Source organism: Rhinatrema bivittatum, chromosome 10 (assembly GCF_901001135.1).
Source record: "Rhinatrema bivittatum chromosome 10, aRhiBiv1.1, whole genome shotgun sequence".
In the NCBI taxonomy this organism is placed as follows: Eukaryota; Metazoa; Chordata; class Amphibia; order Gymnophiona; family Rhinatrematidae; genus Rhinatrema; species Rhinatrema bivittatum.
Genome location: NC_042624.1, coordinates 122,810,417 through 122,832,937, shown reverse-complemented (window position 1 = coordinate 122,832,937; position 22,521 = coordinate 122,810,417). Strand labels below are relative to the sequence as shown.

Genomic DNA, 22,521 nt, shown 5'->3' with positions numbered 1-22,521 from the left:
TCTCAGTCCTGGAATAGCAGGAGGTGCTGCAGGGCAGGAGGGAGGTGCATGGGCCGAGCTGTGTGTGAGGGTCTCAGTACTGGAATAGCAGGGGGTGCTGCAGGGCAGGAGTGAGGTGCATGGGCAGAGCTGTGTGTGAGGGTCTCAGTCCTGGAATAGCAGGAGGTGCTGCAGGGCAGGAGGGAGGTGCATGGGCAGAGCTGTGTGTGAGGGTCTCAGTTCTGGAATAGCAGGGGGTGCTGCAGGGCAGGAGGGAGGTGCATGGGCAGAGCTGTGTGTGAGGGTCTCAGTACTGGAATAGCAGGGGGTGCTGCAGTGCAGGAGGGAGGTGCATGGGCTGAGCTGTGTGTGAGGGTCTCAGTACTGGAATAGCAGGGGGTGCTGCAGTGCAGGAGGGAGGTGCATGGGCAGAGCTGTGTGTGAGGGTCTCAGTCCTGGAATAGCAGGGGGTGCTGCAGGGCAGGAGTGAGGTGCATGGGCAGAGCTGTGTGTGGGGTCTCAATCCTGGAATAGCAGGAGGTGCTGCAGGGCAGGAGGGAGGTGCATGGGCAGAGCTGTGTGTGAGGGTCTCAGTCCTGGAATAGCAGGGGGTGCTGCAGGGCAGGAGTGAGGTGCATGGGCAGAGCTGTGTGTGAGGGTCTCAGTCCTGGAATAGCAGGGGGTGCTGCAGGGCAGGAGGGAGGTGCATGGGCAGAGCTGTGTGTGAGGGTCTCAGTACAGGAATAGCAGGGGGTGCTGCAGGGCAGGAGTGAGGTGCATGGGCAGAGCTGTGTGTGGGGTCTCAGTACTGGAATAGCAGGGGGTGCTGCAGGACAGGAGGGAGGTGCATTGGCAGAGCTGTGTGTGAGGGTCTCAGTACTGGAATAGCAGGGGGTGCTGCAGGGCAGGAGGGAGGGGCATGGGCAGAGCTGTGTGTGGGGTCTCAGTCCTGGAATAGCAGGGGGTGCTGCAGGGCAGGAGTGAGGTGCATTGGCAGAGCTGTGTGTGGGGTCTCAGTCCTGGAATAGCAGGGGGTGCTGCAGGGCAGGAGGGAGGTGCATGGGCAGAGCTGTGTGTGGGGTCTCAGTCCTGGAATAGCAGGGGGTGCTGCAGGGCAGGAGGGAGGTGCATTGGCAGAGCTGTGTGTGGGGTCTCAGTACTGGAATAGCAGGGGGTGCTGCAGGGCAGGAGGGAGGTGCATGGGCAGAGCTGTGTGTGGGGTCTCAGTACTGGAATAGCAGGGGGTGCTGCAGGGCAGGAGTGAGGTGCATTGGCAGAGCTGTGTGTGGGGTCTCAGTCCTGGAATAGCAGGGGGTGCTGCAGGGCAGGAGTGAGGTGCATGGGCAGAGCTGTGTGTGGGGTCTCAGTCCTGGAATAGCAGGGGGTGCTGCAGGCCAGGTGCATGTGGGAGCTCTGTGTGTGGTATGCTCTTGTATTCTGACTGTTAACAGTATTAGCTGAGCCTCCTTGAGCAGTCAGGGAGATGATTGTGTTGCTTGCTCAGAAGTTTTTGTCATCCCGCTGTTAAAGATAATTGTCCTATCTATCCCTTTTGTAAATGTTTGCATCCCGCCACCTCCAGCCTGAGCGGCACTGGAGTTCCTGATCTCTCTTATTCCAGCCTTTTTCTCCAGAGAACATTGGGCAGAGATTCGGGGCGTCCTAATATTTGGTGTTTTCTTTTAGAAGACCAGGTTGTGCTTCCCATTCCTCCCCAGCTCACAGCTCAATGCCTTTGCTGAAAAGAGCGGCTTCTGCAGAACATTTGGTGCCTTAAATCTTAAATTATTAGCTCAGAAAGTGAATATTAAAACAGCCAACGGAGCTCCTGGCTTCCGATCTTCCTTCCTCGCCTCTCATGTCTGCAGACTGAGGCTTTCATTGTAGGTTCTTGCATGCAGGCCCTTTGCTGTTTCCTGTCAGAGAGATGGAGCTATCGGAAGAGTCCTCGTGTAGCACTGACGGAGACAGACAGGGTAGGAGGAGTGTGGAAAGCTGATGCCGTGGCTCCTGACCACGAGCCATCATCATAAAATACACATCGACCTCAATCCAGTGTAACAAGAACACATGGCTTCAGAATTAGAACCGTAATAGGATAATTTGTTGAAATCTGCGAGAAGTGAGGAATGTTTTATGCTCATTGAAGGGGGACTCTCCCTCGGCAGTGAGTCAGTGGGGAGAGGGAGAGCCTCGTTCGAGGTAGGCAATCGCTACCCTTGCAACGTCAATGATTTTCTAAAATTTGGACAGTCAGAAAAAAAAAAAAGCAGAAAACCAAAATCAGGAAGCGGAGTATTTAAAGAAAGAATTTGGTAATGAAATGCATCGGTAGTGGCGTGCAGGTTCAGTCTCTGCTTTCCAGGGTGGACGCGGTGCTGGGGAAGGTGTCAGAGTTCATGCTTGCAGAGCCCCTCCGCCCCAGGACTGTCGCTGCCCGAGAGGGAGATATAAAACAGGGGAAAATATCCCCAGGTGTAGTTAGAAATGAAGGCTCATGGCACTGCCTACCCTCCCTCTCCCAAAGATAGGCTACGTGTGCTGCTGAGTGCCAGACCTGGCCTCCCGTGACCTAGGTGGCAGATCTGATTTCCATGCTTGATTTTAGGCAGGTTCGGGTCAAAGCTGGCGGTGAGTGAGCGAGCCGGGTGCCATGCCCAGCTAAAGGCTGGTTGCAGTTAGGATCACAGGCCTGTTCCCTCACGTTGCACAAGGAGGTGGTTTTAGAGAAAGTAACGTGTTATTACAAACACAGATGCACAGTAAGGGAGAGCTAAAACCAATGACAAACAAAGCACTGCTTCTCTTTGTCTTGCATATTATAGAGGGGCAAATGGCAAATTCACAAGGCTAATCTGCTAACATTTTACCATGCTATGCCCTGTCCTGTGACCTTGCTACTTTGATTTAATATTGATGGGTAATAAGCAAAATCCTGTACCAGTTTATTGGCCTATGGTGCCATGCAATTGACTGCCAGCTTATCCAGCAGACAGGTGCTTATGCTTTTTCCTATTGCCTTCATTTGGATCTCTTTTCCCTTGTTTGAAAGCTGTTCTTTTGGCCAGAGTAGCCTCTTTCAACTCGCTTTTTAACCATGCTGGCCGCTGTTTGGCCTTCCCTCTGCTTTTTTAATGCATGGAATACATCTGGTCTGGGCTTCCAAGATGGTATTTTTATTTTTTTTTATTTATTGTTTATAATTTTTACAAATATATTTCAAGAAAAAAAACCATCTTGATTTGAAGTCAGAGATAACACAGGAAAAAACAAAAACAAGGTATTTACTATACATAAGAAAATCTTCTTAATATCTCTGTTCCTACTCCAAGTCCTCAATAGGAGGATCCAATACCACAACATCAGGAGTGCTAATCCATTCATTTTTACCAAAATGCTGGCAATTGCACTTACTCAGTCATGATAGGAGAAGAACTAAGAACCGGTACACCTTTATCTGAAAGAAAAGAAAAGAAGAGAGCTGATACTTAACGATACATTTACAAGGGAACTTAAGCAGAAACATTGCGCCAAGCTCTATAACCTTAGGCCTTAACAGTAAAGATTGTTTTCTTCTTTTCTGCGTTGCCCTAGACAAATCTGGGAAAATACTAATTTTAAGACCCATAAAAATGTCTAAAGGATGTCAAAAAAACATTTTCAATGTCCGTTCTTTATCAGCCTCCAAAAGGAAGGATGGAATAACAGAATCCTCCTGCGATGCTTCAAGAATTTCCGTGAGGTTCAATTGAGGAGTCACTACAGGAGTTCCTTCTTTTTAAAAGGAGGTATATAGTAGACTCGTGATGTTACTGGAAGAGCCTGTTCAGGCACTATAAGGACTTCAAGCATATTTCCCTGTACGTACCAGGATCAGTCCAGGACACCTGGGTTGTGACTCCGCACCAGTAGATGGAGACAGACTAAAACTTGTGGGCGGAGCCATATATGCCCCTGTGCCAGTCACAGCCCCTCAGTCTTACTCTGTCTCCAGTAGATGGTGCAGGTGCGGTCACAGCTCCTGCCTGCCCTGGTTCTGGTACTCCGTCAGGGTTGGTTCTTTACTTGGTTTTAGGCCAGTTTAGGCTATAGTTGTTTTCTTTTGGGAATTTTGCATTTTGCATTGTAAATTGTCACTGCCGTCCCGTCCGCCCTGCCTCCCAGGGGGGTTGAGAGGTCCTGAGGGGACTACCCTCCCCCGGTTGAGGCCGCTGCTAGGGTCGAGGACCCGGCTACGCGAGTAGCAGCGTCTGGGGTGACACCGGGGAGCCCGGTTCACTCACCCCTGCTGGATTAGGGCTCCAGGACGGTGGATAGTGACAGGTTTTTTTGTAAAAAAAAAAAAAAAAAAAAAAGAAAGTTGTTGATTTTGTTTCCGGCTCTGTTCCTTCGCGTCGCCGCTCCGTGTTGGCTCCGGGGGGGCGCTGATGGCGGGGGGAGGTCGGTCGCCTTAATCCTACCTGTTTATTCGCGTGGCTCGTCTTTTCGTCGCGTTTCGCCGGCATGCCTCGGGGCTGGGTCGTTTGCTCCCAGGAGGTTCCTAGGTCCTGAAGGGACCATTCCTCCTGGTAGGGCACTGGCTGGGCTACGGGTCGCGGATCCGGGGTTCGCTTACAGCCCAGCCGGGGGATACCGGGGGCCCGGTTCTCTCGCCCCGGCCAGACCGCCGTACCGCTGCGAGGGACAGCTCAGTTTAAAAAAAAACAAAAAAAAAAAAAAAAAAAACGGTGCAGTTTTCTTTTCAGCGCGCCGGGTTCTCTGCTGCAGCGGTCGTTTCGGCGTTTCCCTCTTTCTCCCTTCTCTCTTTTTAATTTTGCTTTTTCGGCACGCTTCCGAGCAGGCCGCTTGGGTCGGCCTGCTCGACTTGCGACTCCAGCGCCGTGCGCCTCTAGCGAGCGCGGTTTCATCAGGCGGCAAAAAGGGGGGGCACAGGATCGTCGGCCTGTCTTCAGGGGGTGCTTGTTCGGCGGCAGCCTCTCGCGTTTGCGGTCGGGGACCATCCGGCGGCCTTCCCCAAGCTGTTCCTGTCTGCCGCGGGAAAAGATTTAAAAAAAAAAAAACAAAAAAAAAAAAAAAAAACGCCGACCTCTCGCGCGAAATTGGCGGGAACGTCGGCCATCTTGGTGCCAGCGTCGAGCGCGACACCAAGCGGCAGGTCCCAGGATTTCCCTTGTTCCGTTCCCCCCCTCCCCCCTCCCCCCTCCCCCCCCAGCGGCCGACTCCGCGGTCTATTTACCATCGGAGGCGGTGGGGGGGGAGGGCTGGGGGAGAAACGCTCTTTGCCCCTGGTTTGCTTTTGGCCTGGCATGGGGCCTTTTCTGTCCCTGGTTTTCTTTTGGCCTGGCTTAGGGCCTTTACGGCCCGCAGAGCCCTCAAGCGACCTTCTGGCCAGGTGGGGGGGGCCTGAGAGGCCAATCAGTTTGGACTGGACGCGTATTCGGCCGCGGATCGCGGCAGCGCGATTCATAGCCAGATCGCCCGTTGGGGGCCCTACCGCCTAGCTTGGGCACGGACCCTGCCTCTGACTCGTCGGATCCGGTATTTCCTAGGTGCCCTCCCCTCCTCCGAGGGGGGCTGGGGGAGAGGTCTACATCTGATTCGTCGGGTCCGGAGATTTCCAAGGCGTCCTCCCCACCTCCGAGGGGGGCTGAGGGGGATGGCGCGCCGCCGCAGGGGGGCGGCGAGGCAGACACAGGCTTCGGAAGGGGATCACTTGAGCTTGATCCGCCTCTTCATCAGGAAGTAGATGGCCCCTGATTCCCGCCATCCTGGAGGGGTTGGGCATCGCCACCCCGCTGCGGGTAGGCTCGGCTGGGCTTCCTTCCTTTTCACCTCTCTGGGTCAGCCCTGCCCTCTCGAGAATAGGATACTCCGGCGTTGCACCTTTAGGTCACGAACGCTTTGGGTAAGCTCTCTCCCTTGCCGGAGATCGAAGGATTTCCCTAGGGGAAATCGGGGTTTTTCCAACGGCCCGAGGATAAATTCAGGGCGCGGGATTCGTTTTCGGCCAGGTCCCGCTTTCGTGATCCCAGGACGTCACGTCCTCAAAGTCTCCTGGTCAGGCGTATAGGACTTCTTCCTCCAGGACCCCGCCATGGCGGCAGCAGTCCTTCGGGGGAAACGAGGGAGCCCCGGAGTGCGCAGGGGTCCTAAGCTTCACAATGAAAGGGGGTCGGCCTCTCGCTCTCTCACCGCAGCCACAGCACGCCATTCCCAACGTCGGGGCGCGGTGGATTTCAGTTGTCGAGAGATGGGCCGGTGTAACGTCAGACCAGTGGGTCCTCCACGTGATCAGACTCGGCTGCCTCCTCCGTTCCGGTCAACCACACGGCAGGGGCCGTTACTCCATTTACTTCCTCGCCCCAAGAAAGGCGGCACGGCCAGATCTATTCTGGATCTCGGTGGAGTGCACAGATGCCTTTGCGTTTCTCACTTCAACATGGAGTCGATTCGGTCGGTAATTGCTGCGGGGCGGCCCGGCGAGTTTCTGACCTCCCTAGATCTCGCGGAGGCGTATCTTCGCATAGGCATTCAGCTGTCGTTCCTGCACTTCGTCAGGTTCTGCGTTCTAGGACGGCATTGCCAGTTTCAAGCGCTCCCGGTTGGTCTCGCGACGGCCCCCGTACGTTCACGAAGGTGATGGTCGCGGTGGCGGCGCGGCTGCGCCAGTAAGGTCTCCTGGTACATCCTTACCTGGACGATTGGTGGATTCGGGCGAAGCCCGAGGATCAATGTCGGTTGTCAGTTGGCCAGGGGCCTACACCTTGGCAGTCCCTAGGATGGGTGGTCAACTTCAACAAGAGTCATCGGACACCCTCGCAGACCTTGGAATATCTGGGAGCCGTTGCCGACACGTCGCAAGGCTAGGTGTTCCTGTCACACGAACGGAGATACGAGCTGCCAGCTCAAGTAAGGCGCTTCTTGTCTCTCAGCCGGCCGCAGGTCTGCGACTGCCTTACGGTCCTGGGCTCTATGGCTTCCACACTCGCGCTGGTTCCCTGGGCGTTCGCTCATCTGCGACCATTACAGTCGTCCTTACTATCTTGCTGGGCGCCGGTTTCCGAGGAGTTCCGCTTACCGCTTCCACTAGGGGGACACGCGAGGTCCAGCCTGCTCTGGTGGCTGGATTCCAGTCATCTGTCCTCTGGAGTGTCTCTTCTGGTGCCCAATTGGACGGTGGTGACCACGGATGCCAGCCTCTCCGGTTGGGGAACGGTCTGCCTAGGGAGCTCGGTCCAAGGCCTATGGTCAGTGTCGCAAGCCCAGTGGTCTATCAACAGACTAGAGACCAGAGCGGTCCGTCTGGCTCTGCAAGCCTCCCTACCGGTAGTGCGGGGAGAAGCAGTCCGAGTGTTGTCGGACAACGCGACCACCATGGCCTACATCAACCGCCGAGGCGGGACAAGGAGCCCACAGATGGCGGAGGAAGCTCGGCGCTTAATGGTCTGGTCAGAGCTACATCTCGGCGACACAGCAGCCTCTCACATTGCAGGAGTCGACAACGTTCAGGCGGATTTTCTCAGCCGGCATCGCCTGGATTCTGGAGAATGGGAGCGGGCGGACGAAGCTTTCTTCTCATTTGCGAAACGTAGGGAGTGCCCCACATGGATCTGATAGCCACGTGGCACAACGCGAAGGCTCCGTGATTTTTCAGTCGGCTTCGAGAAAGGGGGGCAGAAGGCATCGATGCGCTGGTGCTTCCCTGGCCGACGGATGTTCTGCTGTACGTGTTTCCCCCGTGGCCGATGATCGGCAAGATTCGGCGGCGCATTGAGTTGCACCCAGCCAACGTGATCCTGGTGGCACCGGAGTGGCCACGCCGGCCGTGGTTCGCAGACCTCCTCCAGCTCACAGTAGCGGCACCCCTTCAGCGCCAGGGAATGGCGGGTCTACTCCATCAGGGCCCCGTCTGTTTGGAGGATGCGGATCACTTCTGTCTCGCAGCATGGCTTTTGAGAGGAATCGGCTGAGGAGAAAAGGTTACTCAGATGCGGTGGTAGCCACGTTGCTACGTTCCAGGAAACAGTCGACGTCCCTGGCTTATGTCCGTGTCTGGGTAGTTTTTGAGGAATGGTGCGTGCAACGTGGGGTGGGCCCCACTACGGCTTCTGTCTCCGACATTCTGGCATTCCTCCAGACAGGTCTAGCCAAAGGTCTGGCTTGCAGTTCTCTATGGGTCCAAGTGGCGGCGATCGGTTGTTTGCAAGGTGAGATCCGTGGTACGTCCCTGGCTCTTCACCCGGTTATCTCCCGTTTACTTCGGGGAGCTAAGCACCTTCGTCCTCCATTGCGTCTCCCCTGTCCGGCTCGGAACCTCAATTGGGGTGAACCTTTGAAACACGTAACTATTAAGGACCTCACGTTGAAGACGGTGTTCTTGGTGGCGGTCGCTTCGGCACGGCGTGTTTCGGAGTTACAGGCCTTGTCCTGTAGGGAACCCTTCTTGCGCATTTCCGATTCCGGTGTTTCTTTGCGGACGGTTCCTTCCTTCCTGTCGAAAGTGGTGTCGGCCTTCCATGTAAATCAATCGGTTGAGCTGCCCGCTTTCGCGGTCGGGGAGCCCTCTGATCCAGAAGCGAGGGAATTGCGGACGCTTGACGTGCGGAGATCCCTCCTTCGCGGTCTGGAGGTCACTTATCCATTTCGGGTCACAGATCATCTGTTTGTTTGGTTCTCTGGTCCAAAGACAGGAGCTGCAGCGTCCCGCACGACGATTGTCCGTTGGCTCAAGGAGGCCGTTGGTTCGGCGTACTTGGTGCGGGGAAAACCACTTCCCGTGGGTCTTCGGGCTCGCTCGACTCGCTCTCAAGCTGCGTCTTGGGCGGAGGCTTCTCAGGTGTCGCATCAAGAGATTTGCAGGGCGGCTACCTGGAAGTCGTGGCATACCTTTATCCGGCATTACCGGTTGGACGTCCGGGCTACCGATTCCGGGGATTTGGAGAGATGGTACTCCGAGCGGGACTCTCTGCTTCCCACCCTCGGTAAGTTGGCTCTGGTACATCCCAGGTGTCCTGGACTGATCCTGGTACGTACAGGGAAAGGAAAATTAGTTTCTTACCTGATAATTTTCGTTCCTGTAGTACCAAGGATCAGTCCAGGATCCCGCCCGCAGTGCTGCGCTGAAGTAACGGAGAGTCCGCTCACTGTTCTGGGTTAATCTTGTCCGCTTGTTTCGCTCTCTCGGTTGGAGGGTCCGTTTCCAGAAGGGATGTTTCTTTCCCCGTTCTATTAGCGGTTTATAGTTAGTTTTGGTTTTAGTTCTCTGGTTGTGTTTCTACTTTGACATTACGTATGACTGAGGGGCTGTGACTGGCACAGGGGCATATATGGCTCCGCCCACAAGTTTTAGTCTGTCTCCATCTACTGGTGCGGAGTCACAACCCAGGTGTCCTGGACTGATCCTTGGTACTACAGGAACGAAAATTATCAGGTAAGAAACTAATTTTCCTATTTCTTCCACATGTCCTTTGGAGAAGTAAATTGATCCCTGGGAAAATTTACAAAACGCAGATTTTTCCCTCTTAACATATTCTCCAACCTAATGGAAAGTGATTATTCAGGGCTTCCTGAATAATCAGGACAGACCAGATCTCGTGCCTCATTGTATATAAAAGTATGAAAAGAGGCCGTGCTTGCAGGGCTTCCTGAGTAATCAGGACAGACCAGATCTCGTGCCCCATTGTATATAAAAGTATGAAAAGAGGCCGTGCTTGCAGGGCTTCCTGAATAATCAGGACAGACCAGATCTCACGCCTCATTGTATATAAAAGTATGAAAAGAGGCCGTGCTTGCAGGGCTTCCTGAGTAGGCTTCCTGAATAATCAGGACAGACCAGATCTCGTGCCTCATTGTATATAAAAGTATGAAAAGAGGCCGTGCTTGCAGGGCTTCCTGAATAATCAGGACAGACCAGATCTCGTGCCTCATTGCATATAAAAGTATGAAAAGAGGCCGTGCTTGCAGGGCTTCCTGAATAATCAGGACAGACCAGATCTCGTGCCTCATTGCATATAAAAGTAAGAAAAGAGGCAGTGCTTGCAGGGCTTCCTGAATAATCAGGACAGACCAGATCTCATGCCTCATTGCATATAAAAGTATGAAAAGAGGCCGTGCTTGCAGGGCTTCCTGAATAATCAGGACAGACCAGATCTCGTGCCTCATTGTATATAAAAGTATGAAAAGAAGCTGTGCTTGCAGGGCTTCCTGAATAATCAGGACAGACCAGATCTCGTGCCTCATTGTATATAAAAGTATGAAAAGAGGCCGTGCTTGCAGGGCTTCCTGAGTAATCAGGACGGACCAGACCAGATCCCGTGCTCCACTATAAGTGAAGATGTGAAAAGGGGTTGTGCTCACAGGACTCCCTGTGTAATCAGGACATTGCAGATCTCGTCCCACACTGTAAATGAGGGCGTGAAAGAAGGCCATGCTGACAGGGCTTCCTGGAGAACCCAGATCTTGTGGCATGCTGTAAAACTGGCCTGTCTCAGGAGATACGTTTGTGTATGTGTGCGTATTTATATGGCACTGCTCACGTCTGTAGGTCCATTACAGGTTCATATAAACACACAAGCACATTTAGGCATTCAGCCATGCACAATACATACATTTGCGCATGGATACATATAATGGACATTTGAAAACATTGGCATATGTAATATTTATATATGCAGTCACAGACACGTACTTAATCCATATGCACACAAATATTTAATTTTATTCAACAAAGTAACATAGTAACTTATTTCCGAAAAAGACCCAAGTGGTCCATCCCATGTGCCCAGCAAATTGTTAGAGTAGTAACTGCCGCTCCGTGCAGGTTACCCCCATGCCTTCTGTTAAGGATAGTAACTGCCGCTCCCTGCAGGTTACCCCAGTGCCTTCTGTTAAGGGTAGTAACTGCCGCTCCCTGCAGGTTACCCCAGTGCCTTCTGTTAAGGGCAGTAACTGCCGCTCCCTGCAGGTTACCCCAGTGCCTTCTGTTAAGGGCAGTAGCTGCCGCTCCCTGCAGGTTACCCCAGTGCCTTCTGTTAAGGGTAATAACTGCCGCTCCCTGCAGGTTACCCCAGTGCCTTCTGTTAAGGGCAGTAGCTGCCGCTCCCTGCAGGTTACCCCAGTGCCTTCTGTTAAGGGTAGTAACTGTCGCTCCCTGCAGGTTACCCCAGTGCCTTCTGTTAAGGGTAGTAACTGCCACTCCGTGCAGGTTACCCCCATGTTTCTGTTAAGGGCAGTAACTGCTGCTCCGTGCAAGTTACCCTCATGTTTCTGTTAAGGGCAGTAACTGCCGCTCCGTGCAAGTTACCCTCATGTTTCTGTTAAGGGTAGTAACTGCCGTTCCGTGCAGGTTACCCCCATGTTTCTGTTAAGGGTAGTAACTGTCGCTCCGTGCAAGTTACCCTCATGTTTCTGTTAAGGGTAGTAACTGCCGTTTCGTGCAGGTTACCCCCATGTTTCTGTTAAGGGCAGTAACTGCCGCTCCGTGCAAGTTACCCTCATGTTTCTGTTAAGGGTAGTAACTGCCGCTCCGTGCATGTTAACCCCATGTTTCTGATAAGGGCAGTAACTGCCGCTCTGTGCAGGTTACCCCCATGTTTCTGTTAAGGGCAGTAACTGCCGCTCTGTGCAGGTTACCCCCATGTTTCTGTTAAGGGTAGTAACTGCCGCTCCGTGCATGTTAACCCCATGTTTCTGTTAAGGGCAGTAACTGCCGCTCTGTGCAGGTTACCCCCATGTTTCTGATAAGGGTAGTAACTGCCGCTCTGTGCAGGTTACCCCCATGTTTCTGTTAAGGGCAGTAACTGCCGCTCCGTGCATGTTAACCCCATGTTTCTGATAAGGGCAGTAACTGCCGCTCTGTGCAGGTTACCCCCATGTTTCTGTTAAGGGTAGCAACTGCCGCTCCATGCAGGTTACCCCAGTGCCTTCTAGTAAGGACAGTAACTGCCACTCTGTGGAGGTGACGCATTTCGTGCAGGTTACTCCCATGACTTCTATTTAGGGTAGTAACTGCCTCCTATTTCATCACTTTTTTGATTTTCTTAAGATTCTCTCATGCGATATTTTGTAAAATGCTGGCTCACAGGTTTGTTCAGTAGGGGTTTGCATTTTGTTTAGTTTTGTCTGTCATATTGTTTGGGGGGGGGGGGGGTTTGTTTTGTCTTTTGTTTCATTTTTGGTTTTGGAAAATGTGTGCTATTTCCCCAGTCCCCCCCTCCCCCGGCTGATAGCCCTGCCTCCCAAATCCCCACAGACTTTGCCACTAGTTCTTATCAGTTGATAAGGTGAAAGGGCTGGTGCCATTTTGGAATATGGCAGTGCCTGGGTCCCAGAGCCGAGAGGTTGCCCCCAGTAGAACACTAGGGTCATTTTGGTAAGTCGGGGGGGGGGGGGGGGTATTTTTTTTAAACCAAAGGGAAAGCTTGAGGGTGGACCATGCGAATGGCAGTTTTTCTCTACTATTTATTTATTTAAAATCTTTTCTATACCGTCACAACGGTTCACATATAGGCACATATAGTAAATTGTACATGCAAACTGTTCCAATTATTAGTAATGGAGGTGCCTGATGATCTCGGTAACATCGTTTCATAGTAATGGCTAAGAGTTTAGTGATGAATAATCTGACCTGTGACTTAAGATAAAGACTGTTAAATTATACATTTAATTTAAAAGGTGCAATAGACAGACCATGACATACATACATATACTGTGCTAGTGCTGTATGAAGATTGTGTGTGTACAGCTTTCAGCGTGTTTCTCTTTCTCACTCTCTTTGTGAAAAAGCTTCTCTAAAGAGCCAGGTCTTTAAGCTCTTTTTGAAAGTCTTGAAATCTCCCTGTAGTCTTACCTCTATGGGCAGGGTGTTCCATAGCATCGGCCCGGCCAATGATACTGCTCTGTCTCTGACTTGTGTTAGTTTTGCAGTTTTTACTGAGGGCATGGTTAGGAGGGCTTGTTGGCGTAGCATTGTACAAACACATAAGAGACAATGCTTACAGTCTAATCAAGAGACTTGGGGAGTTTCGTGTAGGAAGACAATAGTTAAAATGAGTTAATGAGGCTGAAGGCAGGCAATCTGCTTTAAGGTATAAAAGTAGCTTGATAAAGGAGGGTTTTTAGATGGGGATTTAAACACGGCGAGAGAGGGCCTATGACGCATCAGCTGAAGACGTCTGTTCCGAGCACCCTGCGCAGCCAGAAGGAAAGCATAGGACTGATGGTAGAAGAGAAGGGCTCGGATAGGAGTGACTTGTCTGATAAGCCGAGTGCACTAGGAGGGTTGTAGAGAGATAAGAGAGGAGAGGTAGGGAGGCGCTGCAGAGTGAAGGCTCTTGTAGGTGAGAAAGAGGAGCTTGAACTGTTTTGCAAGAACGGATAGGGAATGACATCAGAAGAGGGGTTATGTGAGCATAGCGACTTTGGAGAAAGAGGAGTGACGCAGGTGAATTTAGGACAGATTGCAGTGGAGAGAGATGGCTCCCTGGGAAACCTGTGAAGAATAAAACGGAGAATGTCACAGTACCTCTGTATCTCTCCATGGTGTGACCACCCCTTGAGGTGCTGGGTGTGGTTCTGGTCACTGCATTTCAGAAAAGCTATAGTTGCACTAGAAGAGGTTCAGAAAAGGGTGATCAAGAAGATAGGGGGGATGGAACGGCTTCCCTCTGGGAAAACGCTAGAGAAATCAGGGCTGTTTGGCTTGAAGAGACGGCTGAGGGGGGGATATGATAAAGGTCTAAAATCATGAGAGCACTAGAATGGGTAAATGCAAATTGATTATTTACTCTTTTGGATGGTATAGGGATTGGAGGCATTCTATGAAGTTAGCAAGTAGTACATTTAGGACAAATTGGAGAAAATTCTTTTTCACTCATCACACAATTAAGCTCTTGAATTCATTACATGAGGATATGGTTAGGGTAGTTAGCTTAGCTGGGTTTAGGAAAGGTTGGACACAAAATTGTTCAGAGTAGTTAAATCACAAGCAGATTGTGATAAATTGCAGGAAGACCTTGTGAGACTGGAAAATTGGGCATCCAAATGGCAGATGAAATTTAATGTGGATAAGTGCAAGGTGATGTATAATAGGGAAAAATAACCCATGCTATAGTTACACAATGTTGGGTTCCATATTAGGTGTTACAACCCAAGAAAGAGATCTAGGTGTCATAGTGGATAACACATTGAAATCGTCGGCTCAGTGCGCTGCGGCAGTCAAAAAAGCAAACTGAATGTTGGGAATTATTAGAAAGGGAATGGTGAATAAAACGGAAAATGTCATAATGCCTCTGTATCGCTCCATGGTGAGACCGCACCTTGAATACTGTGTACAATTCTGGTCGCCGCATCTCAAAAAAGATATAATTGCGATGGAAAAGGTACAGAGAAGGGCAACCAAAATGATAAGGGGAATGGAACAACTCCCCTATGAGGAAAGACTAAAGAGGTTAGGACTTTTCAGCTTGGAGAAGAGACGGCTGACGGGGAGATATGATAGAGATGTTTAAAATCATGAGAGGTCTAGAACGGGTAGATGTGAATCGGTTATTTACTCTTTCGGATAGTAGAAAGACTAGGGGGCACTCCATGAAGTTAGCATGGGGCACATTTAAAACTAATTGGAGAAAGTTCTTTTTTACTCAACGCACAATTAAACTCTGGAATTTGTTACCAGGGGATGTGGTCGGTGCAGTTAGTATAGCTGTGTTTAAAAAAGGATTGGATAAGTTCTTGGAGGAGAAGTCCATTACCTGCTATTAAGTTCACTTAGAGAATAGCCACTGCCATTAGCAATGGTTACATGGAATAGACTTAGTTTTTGGGTACTTGCCAGGTTCTTATGGCCTGGATTGGCCACTGTTGGAAGCAGGATGCTGGGCTTGATGGACCCTTGGTCTGACCCAATATGGCATTTTCTTATGTTCTTAGGAGAGGAAGAGAGTGCAGGGGGTCCAAAGCTACAGGAGGTAGAAATAGAAGAAAAGAACCCAGGAGAGGAGGAAGAGCAGGAAGAAGAAGAGAGGGTGCAGGGAAAGAGCACAAGGTGAAGGAGAGAAAAGGATGGGTAAAGCAAAGGAAAGAGAAGACGAAGGGAGCGAGGTGAGAGAGGGAGAAGCAGAAGGGGTGGAAAGAGTGAGGAAGGAACGGAAGCTGAGGCTGTATTTGTTTCTGTGGTGCTAGGACCTGCAGAAAGCAGAGAGTAAACTGAAACTAAAGTACAGACAGAGGGAGAGACAAACCTGAAACAGAAAAGAGAAAGACATTGAGGCATGACCAGAGAAGGAGAAAAGAGACCTCACGCCGCCGGCAGCAAAGGCTGGAGACTATTGGATTGTCTGGAAGGGAGAGACAGTAAGCGGCCGAACATGACTGCAGGCACTGCTGGAAGAGGAGTCCCCCGCGGTTGTGATTTAAACTCTTTCTTTTCTCTCTGTCCCACTGACAGGTGCAACATCCACAGAAGTGTGATTTGTAACTTCGCTGTGATTAAGAAAGGAGCCAACATCGAGAACTGTCTGATTGGAAACGGACAGCAAATAGATGCAAAATGTGAGCATTCATTCTTTGCTTCATTCTCATGTTAGCAGCCTCTGAATGGTGATAGGTGGCCACTCCTTTCAGTCTGAGGATACCTGTCACTGCTGAACATTTCTACACAGAGCAGGCTGGCAGTGCATCTAGTTTATCTAACAGGTACAGGGATTGCAGTCTGAGTCCAGCTAAAGCATGTCGGTATTACACACCAAGGGCCGGATTTTAAATGCCCTGCGCGCGCCGGCGCACCTGTTTTGCATAGGCTGCCGGCGCGCGCACAGCCCCAGGGCTTCGTAAAAGGGGCGGGGAGGGGGCGTGTCCGGGGGAATGTCCAGGGTCAGGGGGCGGTTCGGGGCGGGACCGGGTGCGTGGCGCCGGCCCGGGGGCGTGGTCGAGGCCTCCGGACCAGCCCCCGGGTTGGGTGATGGCGCACCAGCAGCCCGCTGGCGCGCACAGATTTACATCTGCTTTCAGCAGGCGTAAATCTGCCAACAAAAGGTAAGGGGGGGTTTAGATAGGACCGGGGGGGTGGGTTAGGTAGGGGAAGGGAGGGGAAGGTTTGGGGGGAGGGAACAGGCAGCGTGCGCCGGGCTCGGCGCGCGCAGGTTGCACAAATGTGCACCCCCTTGCGCGCGCCGACCCTGGATTTTATAAGATACGCGCGTATCTTATAAAATCCAGCGTACTTTTGTTCGCGCCTGGTGTGCGAACAAAAGTACGCGCTCGCGCAAATTTATAAAATCTGCCTCCAAGTGCACCCAGGGCATGAAGTGTGTTACACACTGAGTGTATCCGTGGCATGTCGGTATTACACACTGAATGTACGCAGAGTGTGAAAGGCCTTTGCACACTGAGTGCACCCGGGGAGTGAGAGTGCTACACACCAAGTGCACCCAGGGCATGAAGTGTGTTACACACTGAGAGTATCCGTGGCATGTCGATATTACACACTGATGCACCCAGGGCATGAAGTTTGTTACACACTGAGAGTATCCGTGGCATGTCGATATTACACACTGAATGTATGCAGAGTGTGAAAGGCCTTTGCACACTGAGTGCACCCGGGGAGTGAGAGTGCTACACACCAAGTGCACCCAGGGCATGAAGTGTGTTACACACTGAGAGTATCCGTGGCATGTCGATATTACACACTGATGCACCCAGGGCATGAAGTGTGTTACACACTGAGTGTATCCGTGGCATGTCGGTATTACACTCTGATGCACCCAGGGCATGAAGTGTGTTACACACTGAGAGTATCCGTGGCATGTCGGTATTACACTCTGATGCACCCAGGGCATGAAGTGTGTTACACACTGAGAGTATCCGTGGCATGTCGATATTACACACTGATGCACCCAGGGCATGAAGTGTGTTACACACTGAGAGTATCCGTGGCATGTCAGTATTACACTCTGATGCACCCAGGGCATGAAGTGTGTTACACACTGAGAGTATCCGTGGCATGTCAGTATTACACACTGATGCACCCAGGGCATGAAGTGTGTTACACACTGAGAGTATCCGTGGCATGTCGATATTACACACCGAGTGTACGCGGAGTGTGAAAGGCCTTTGCACAATGAGTGCACCCGGGGAGTGAGAGTGCTACACACCAAGTGCACCCAGGGCATGATGTGTGTAGCACCTTCATGCCACGGATACACTGAGTGTATCCGTGGCATGAAGGTGTTCTCAGAGGACAGCAGGGTGTCCGTCCTTACACATGGATGACATCATTGGATGGAGCCCGGCACGGAAAACTTGTGTCAAAGTTTCTAGAAGTTTGAGTCTCATTAGCATGGCCAGCATGCAAGATACCATCCATCTATGCAGGGTCCCCTCAGTCTCCTCTTTTCTGTGGAGCTTCACATCTCAAGGGCAGATCAACCTCACGTTTTGGGCACATGTTTATAGCGCTTTTTTCAAGTTATTTTTGCGCTGCTTTTTCTCGCATCTACCGCATGCTGTTGATGTGGGGTCTTCCCAGTTCTCCCGTTAGTGTCCTAGACAGGTTTTTCGGCGTTTTGGGGTAAGTTTATTTTCATTTTCAATCTCCTGGGGTGGCAGTGTGCTCAGTGTCTGCCACCACCATCGATTTCAATCTCGTGTCCCTTTTGTTTCGCACTGACATGTCCACTTCTGGTTTTAAGCGATGCCCAGGTGTACGAGGACCATGTCTATCAAGGATCCCCATCATAGATGTTTCCTCTGCCTTGGGGCATTGCACAACATTCGGGGTTGCAGCAAGTGTGCCAAGATGAACCTGAAGGGGATGTAAGATCCAGCTCGACAAGATGGAGCTCCTCTTCGAGCCGAAGAAAAATGATCCATCGGCATCGAGGGACTTCTGAGCTGCACCAGTGGACACCGAGCCATCGACATCAGCAAGGCCGCTGTTTCCATCGAGGTCAATGGCTGCCAGGGACACTAGAGAGCGGCCATCTCAGCACCAGAGAAGGACCAATCTGAGTATCGAGGGAAGCCAAAGAAGCCTCAGCATGGGTCCTCGTCGATGCATGACCTCCGAGTCTTTTCTTCCAGCCCCGCTCCTTCCAGCTGTGATAATTGAGCCTCCATCTTCCTGCCTTTTTAGGCCCACAACACATTTCCTCTGCCAGTCTCAAGGTCAGGAAGAGGAGTTACCAATTGCCGCTTTCCCCAGCTGCCAGCAGTGATGGGACAGTGTTTTTCTGCAAGCCTAAGCAGAGCCGGTGTAAGCAGTAGGCAGTCACTGTGCCGCCCGCAAACCTTGGCACTCTGGGCAGTCGCCCTGGGTGATGGGGCCCAGCAAGGCCCTCCTCTCTTATCTTGGTGGTGATGGGGCCCAACGAGTCTTAGCAATCACTGGGTCTAGTGAGTCTCTCCCTTGCCATCTAAGTCAGTGTTTCCCAACCTTTATCAGCCACACCAGACCCCCGCCCTGTCCTGAACCCCCCTGCCCCCAATTCCATCCACTTGCTCACGCCACAAACCTGTCCCTTCCTAACTCCAAATCCCTATCCACCTCTTGCCCCCTCCTATCCTTCCAGAGGCTTCACCCTCCATAGCCCTGTCTCTTTACCTACCCCCTCCACCCATACATCCAGTCTGTGGCCCCTTCATCCACACGGTGACTGCTTTACATGGCTTCCCTCCAGGATTCAACTCTCTCTGCCCCTCCAAACCCAGGCAACAGGGGGAGCAGTTCCTCCTCTCATGCCTTCCACAGTTCCTCTGCATTCCTCCAGCTCTGTCCACGCCTCATACACTCCCCTGTGGCCCCATTCCTGTCCTCCGTGGACGGAAAAGGGGAAGAGTCTGATGGAACGGAAGAGCAAGGGGAAGGCTATGGTGGGGCAACAGAGGAGCTCTGTAGATTGTTTGGTGGAGGCAGGGGCAGAGAGTGAGAGGGGAAGGATTTCCTGCAGAGGCTTAAAACAGTTTCCTTCCTTGTCCCCTTTTACTTTTGTGCAGATTGTGAGCTCTGCTGTCTGCTGCCCTGCTCTTGGCCTCCTCCAATTGCAACCAGCAGCAGGGCCGGTGCAAGGGTCTACCCAGTATGGCCACTTCTTATGCTTGTATGTCTTCTCTGCTGATGTAGGAAGAGGAGAGCGTCATGGCTTAGATCTGTTCTCTTGCCCCACTCTGAGGTTGCTTGACTACTTGCTGCACCTTTCAGCCACTGGTCTGAAGATAACACTGTCAGAGTGCACCTGAGTGCCACCAGGGCCTATCACCAAGGTGTCGATGCTTCGCTTGTCTCCGTGCAGCCCATAGTAGGCTGCTTCCGCTGAAGCCTCCCCTGCGGCCTCCTGTTGTGTGCGAGACCCTTTTGAGCCGCTGAACTCCTGTGATCTGAAGTTCCTGACCTGGAAGGTCATCTTCCTGCTTGTGGTCACTTTGGCGAGCAGGGTCAGCGAGCTTCAGGCATTGGGGACGTATCCGCCCTACACAAAGTTTTTCCATCATAGGGTGGTCCTCCGTACTCACCCTAAGTTCCTGCCTAAGGTGGTGACTGATTTTCATCTTAACCAGTCAATTGTTTCGCCCACCTTTTCTCCCAGGGTGAACCGGCTCTGCAGGGCTTGGATTGCAAGAGGGCCCTGGCTTTCTACCTCGAGAGGACAGCAGGCCACAGGCAGTCCACGCAGCTCTTCATCTCTTTCCACAAGCATAGACTGGGTGTTGCGGTTACCAAGCAAACACTGTCAAGCTGGCTGGTGGATTGTATTTCCTTCTGCTGTGCGCAGGCGGGCTTTCAGCTTGGAGATCATGTCAAGGCTCACTCCAGAGCCCTGGCGGCTTCGGTGGTCCACTCCCTAGCAGTCCCCGTGGCCGAGATCTGCAAGGCTGTGACGTGGAGTCCTGTCCACACGTTCACTGCCCATTCCTGTTTGGACAGAGGTGGCCGACATGGCAGCAGCTTCGGCCAGTCTGTTCTGTGCCATCTCTTTCAGCTGTAGAATCCAACCCTTCCTGCCTAGAGCCCTTTTTTGGGTTCAGGCTGTCTCCCTCTGTTCTCCACAGCTCCAGGTTAGGTGCCTGTGGGTTTAGAGAAGTTCGGGAGCAGCCTGTAGCTAGATATTCACCCGTATGTGAGGACTACCATCCTGCTTGTCCTAGGAGAAAGCAGAGTTGCTTACCTGTAACAGGTGTTCTCCCAGGACAGCAGGATGTTAGTCCTCACCAAACCCGCCCGCCGCCCCGCAGAGCTGGGTTTCTCCTGTGTTTGTTATTTTTTCATAATTCTACGTGGATGGTGGCAGTCTGGGCAGTCAGAGTTTGTAGAAACGTTGAGAAAAGCTTTCCTTGCTGGGCTCCATCGGATGTCACCCATGGGTGAGGATTAATGTCCTGCTGTCCTAGAAGGACACAGCTCCACTATCTCATCAGATGCAGTAGAAGGGGTGGCGTGGGGGAAATTGCCATTACATCCACTTATGTTTGAGCCGATGTCACAGGTAAATTCTGTTCTTTTCTCTTTTTTGCAGCTAAACACGTTAATGAGGTCATTGTGGGCAGTGAGCAGCTCATGGAGATATAACAGCCCTGGGTTTATTTTTTATATGTTACAGAAACTTCCAACTGTTCTCACATTGCTTTTATTTATAGCCTAATAAAGGATGTGTAATGTCGTCCCATGGAGTGCTGGTCCCTCTTATTATTCAGAACTGTGTCTCTACAGAGAGCAGGAGATTCATCGTGTGGCCAAGCATCGTATATGTCGGAAGGGAAGGGAACTCGCACAGGGCATAGGGGGCAGCAGTGGGACAGTGAGCTGGCTATCCTTATCCATGACTCTCCTCATGGAGCGAGTCAGCAGCACCATGTGACCCAGCAGATATTTGTTCTGACCCCTACAGGATGTGACCAGTGACTCTCCCTCCCTGGCATCACTCTGACCTCTGTGGGGTGTGACCAGTAACTCTCCCTTCCTCGTATCACTGTGACCCCTACAAAATGTGACCAGTAACTCTCCCTTCCTCGTATCACTGTGACCCCTACAGAACGTGACCAGTGACTCTCACTCCCTCCCTGGCATCACTCTGACCTCTGTGGGGTGTGACCAGTGATTCTCCATTCCTCATATCACTGTGACCCCTACAGAACGTGACCAGTGACTCTCACTCCCTCCCTGGCATCACGCTGACCTCTGTGGGGTGTGACCAGTGATTCTCCATTCCTCATATCACTGTGACCCCTACAGAATGTGACCAGTGACTCTCACTCCCTCCCTGGCATCACTCTGACCTCTGCGGGGTGTGACCAGTGATTCTCCATTCCTCATATCACTGTGACCCCTACAGAACGTGACCAGTGACTCTCACTCCCTCCCTGGCATCACGCTGACCTCTGTGGGGTGTGACCAGTGATTCTCCATTCCTCATATCACTGTGACCCCTACAGAATGTGACCAGTGACTCTCACTCCCTCCCTGGCATCACTCTGACCTCTGCGGGGTGTGACCAGTGATTCTCCATTCCTCGTATCACTGTGACCCCTACAGAACGTGACCAGTGACTCTCACTCCCTCCCTGGCATCACTCTGACCTCTGCGGGGTGTGACCAGTGATTCTCCATTCCTCATATCACTGTGACCCCTACAGAATGTGACCAGTGACTCTCACTCCCTCCCTGGCATCACTCTGACCTCTGCGGGGTGTGACCAGTGATTCTCCCTTCCTCATATCACTGTGACCCCTACAGAATGTGACCAGTGACTCTCACTCCCTCCCTGGCATCACTCTGACCTCTGCGGGGTGTGACCAGTGATTCTCCATTCCTCGTATCACTGTGACCCCTACAGAACGTGACCAGTGACTCTCACTCCCTCCCTGACATCACTCTGACCTCTGCGGGGTGTGACCAGTGATTCTCCCTTCCTCATATCACTGTGACCCCCTACAGAACGTGACCAGTGACTCTCACTCCCTCCCTGACATCACTCTGACCTCTGCGGGGTGTGACCAGTGATTCTCCCTTCCTCGTATCACTGTGACCCCTACAGAACGTGACCAGTGACTCTCACTCCCTCCCTGGCATCACTCTGACCTCTGCGAGGTGTGACCAATGATTCTCCATTCCTCATATCACTGTGACCCCTACAGAACGAGACCAGTGACTCTCACTCCCTCCCTGGCATCACTCTGACCTCTGCGGGGTGTGACCAGTGATTCTCCATTTCTCATATCACTGTGACCCCTACAGGATGTGACCAGTGACTCTCACTCCCTCCCTTCCTTAGGAAAGGAATGTCAAGGAAATGGCACCTTGGGGCAACATAGAATTTCCTCCAATTTGCAAATTGAAATCTCCCAAAATTATCATATTATTCAAATTAGCCTTATTGTCCTGTATATTTGTTTTGATTAGATTGTAAGCTCTAAGGAGCAGGGACTGTCTCTCATGTGTTTTTGTACAGTGCTGCGTATGTTGAGGAGTGCTATAGAAATAAGTGATAGTTGTAGAGCTTATGAATATAGATTTGCTGGAGCTCATGAAAGCAGTGGAATTAATGCCTGGGTA

At 51.8% G+C, this 22,521-nt stretch overlaps 1 protein-coding gene across 1 annotated transcript in view; it reads left to right on the top strand.

Moving 5' to 3' along the window:
• EIF2B3 (eukaryotic translation initiation factor 2B subunit gamma) overlaps positions 1–20,638 on the top strand; it is a 57,304-nt gene extending 36,666 nt beyond the window's left edge. Inside the window, 2 exon segments of the mRNA XM_029618208.1 lie at positions 15,425–15,528; positions 20,487–20,638. Coding sequence (XP_029474068.1) covers positions 15,425–15,528; positions 20,487–20,539 — 157 coding nt within the window. The 3' untranslated portion in view covers positions 20,540–20,638.
• Positions 20,639–22,521: the final 1,883 nt, after the last annotated feature.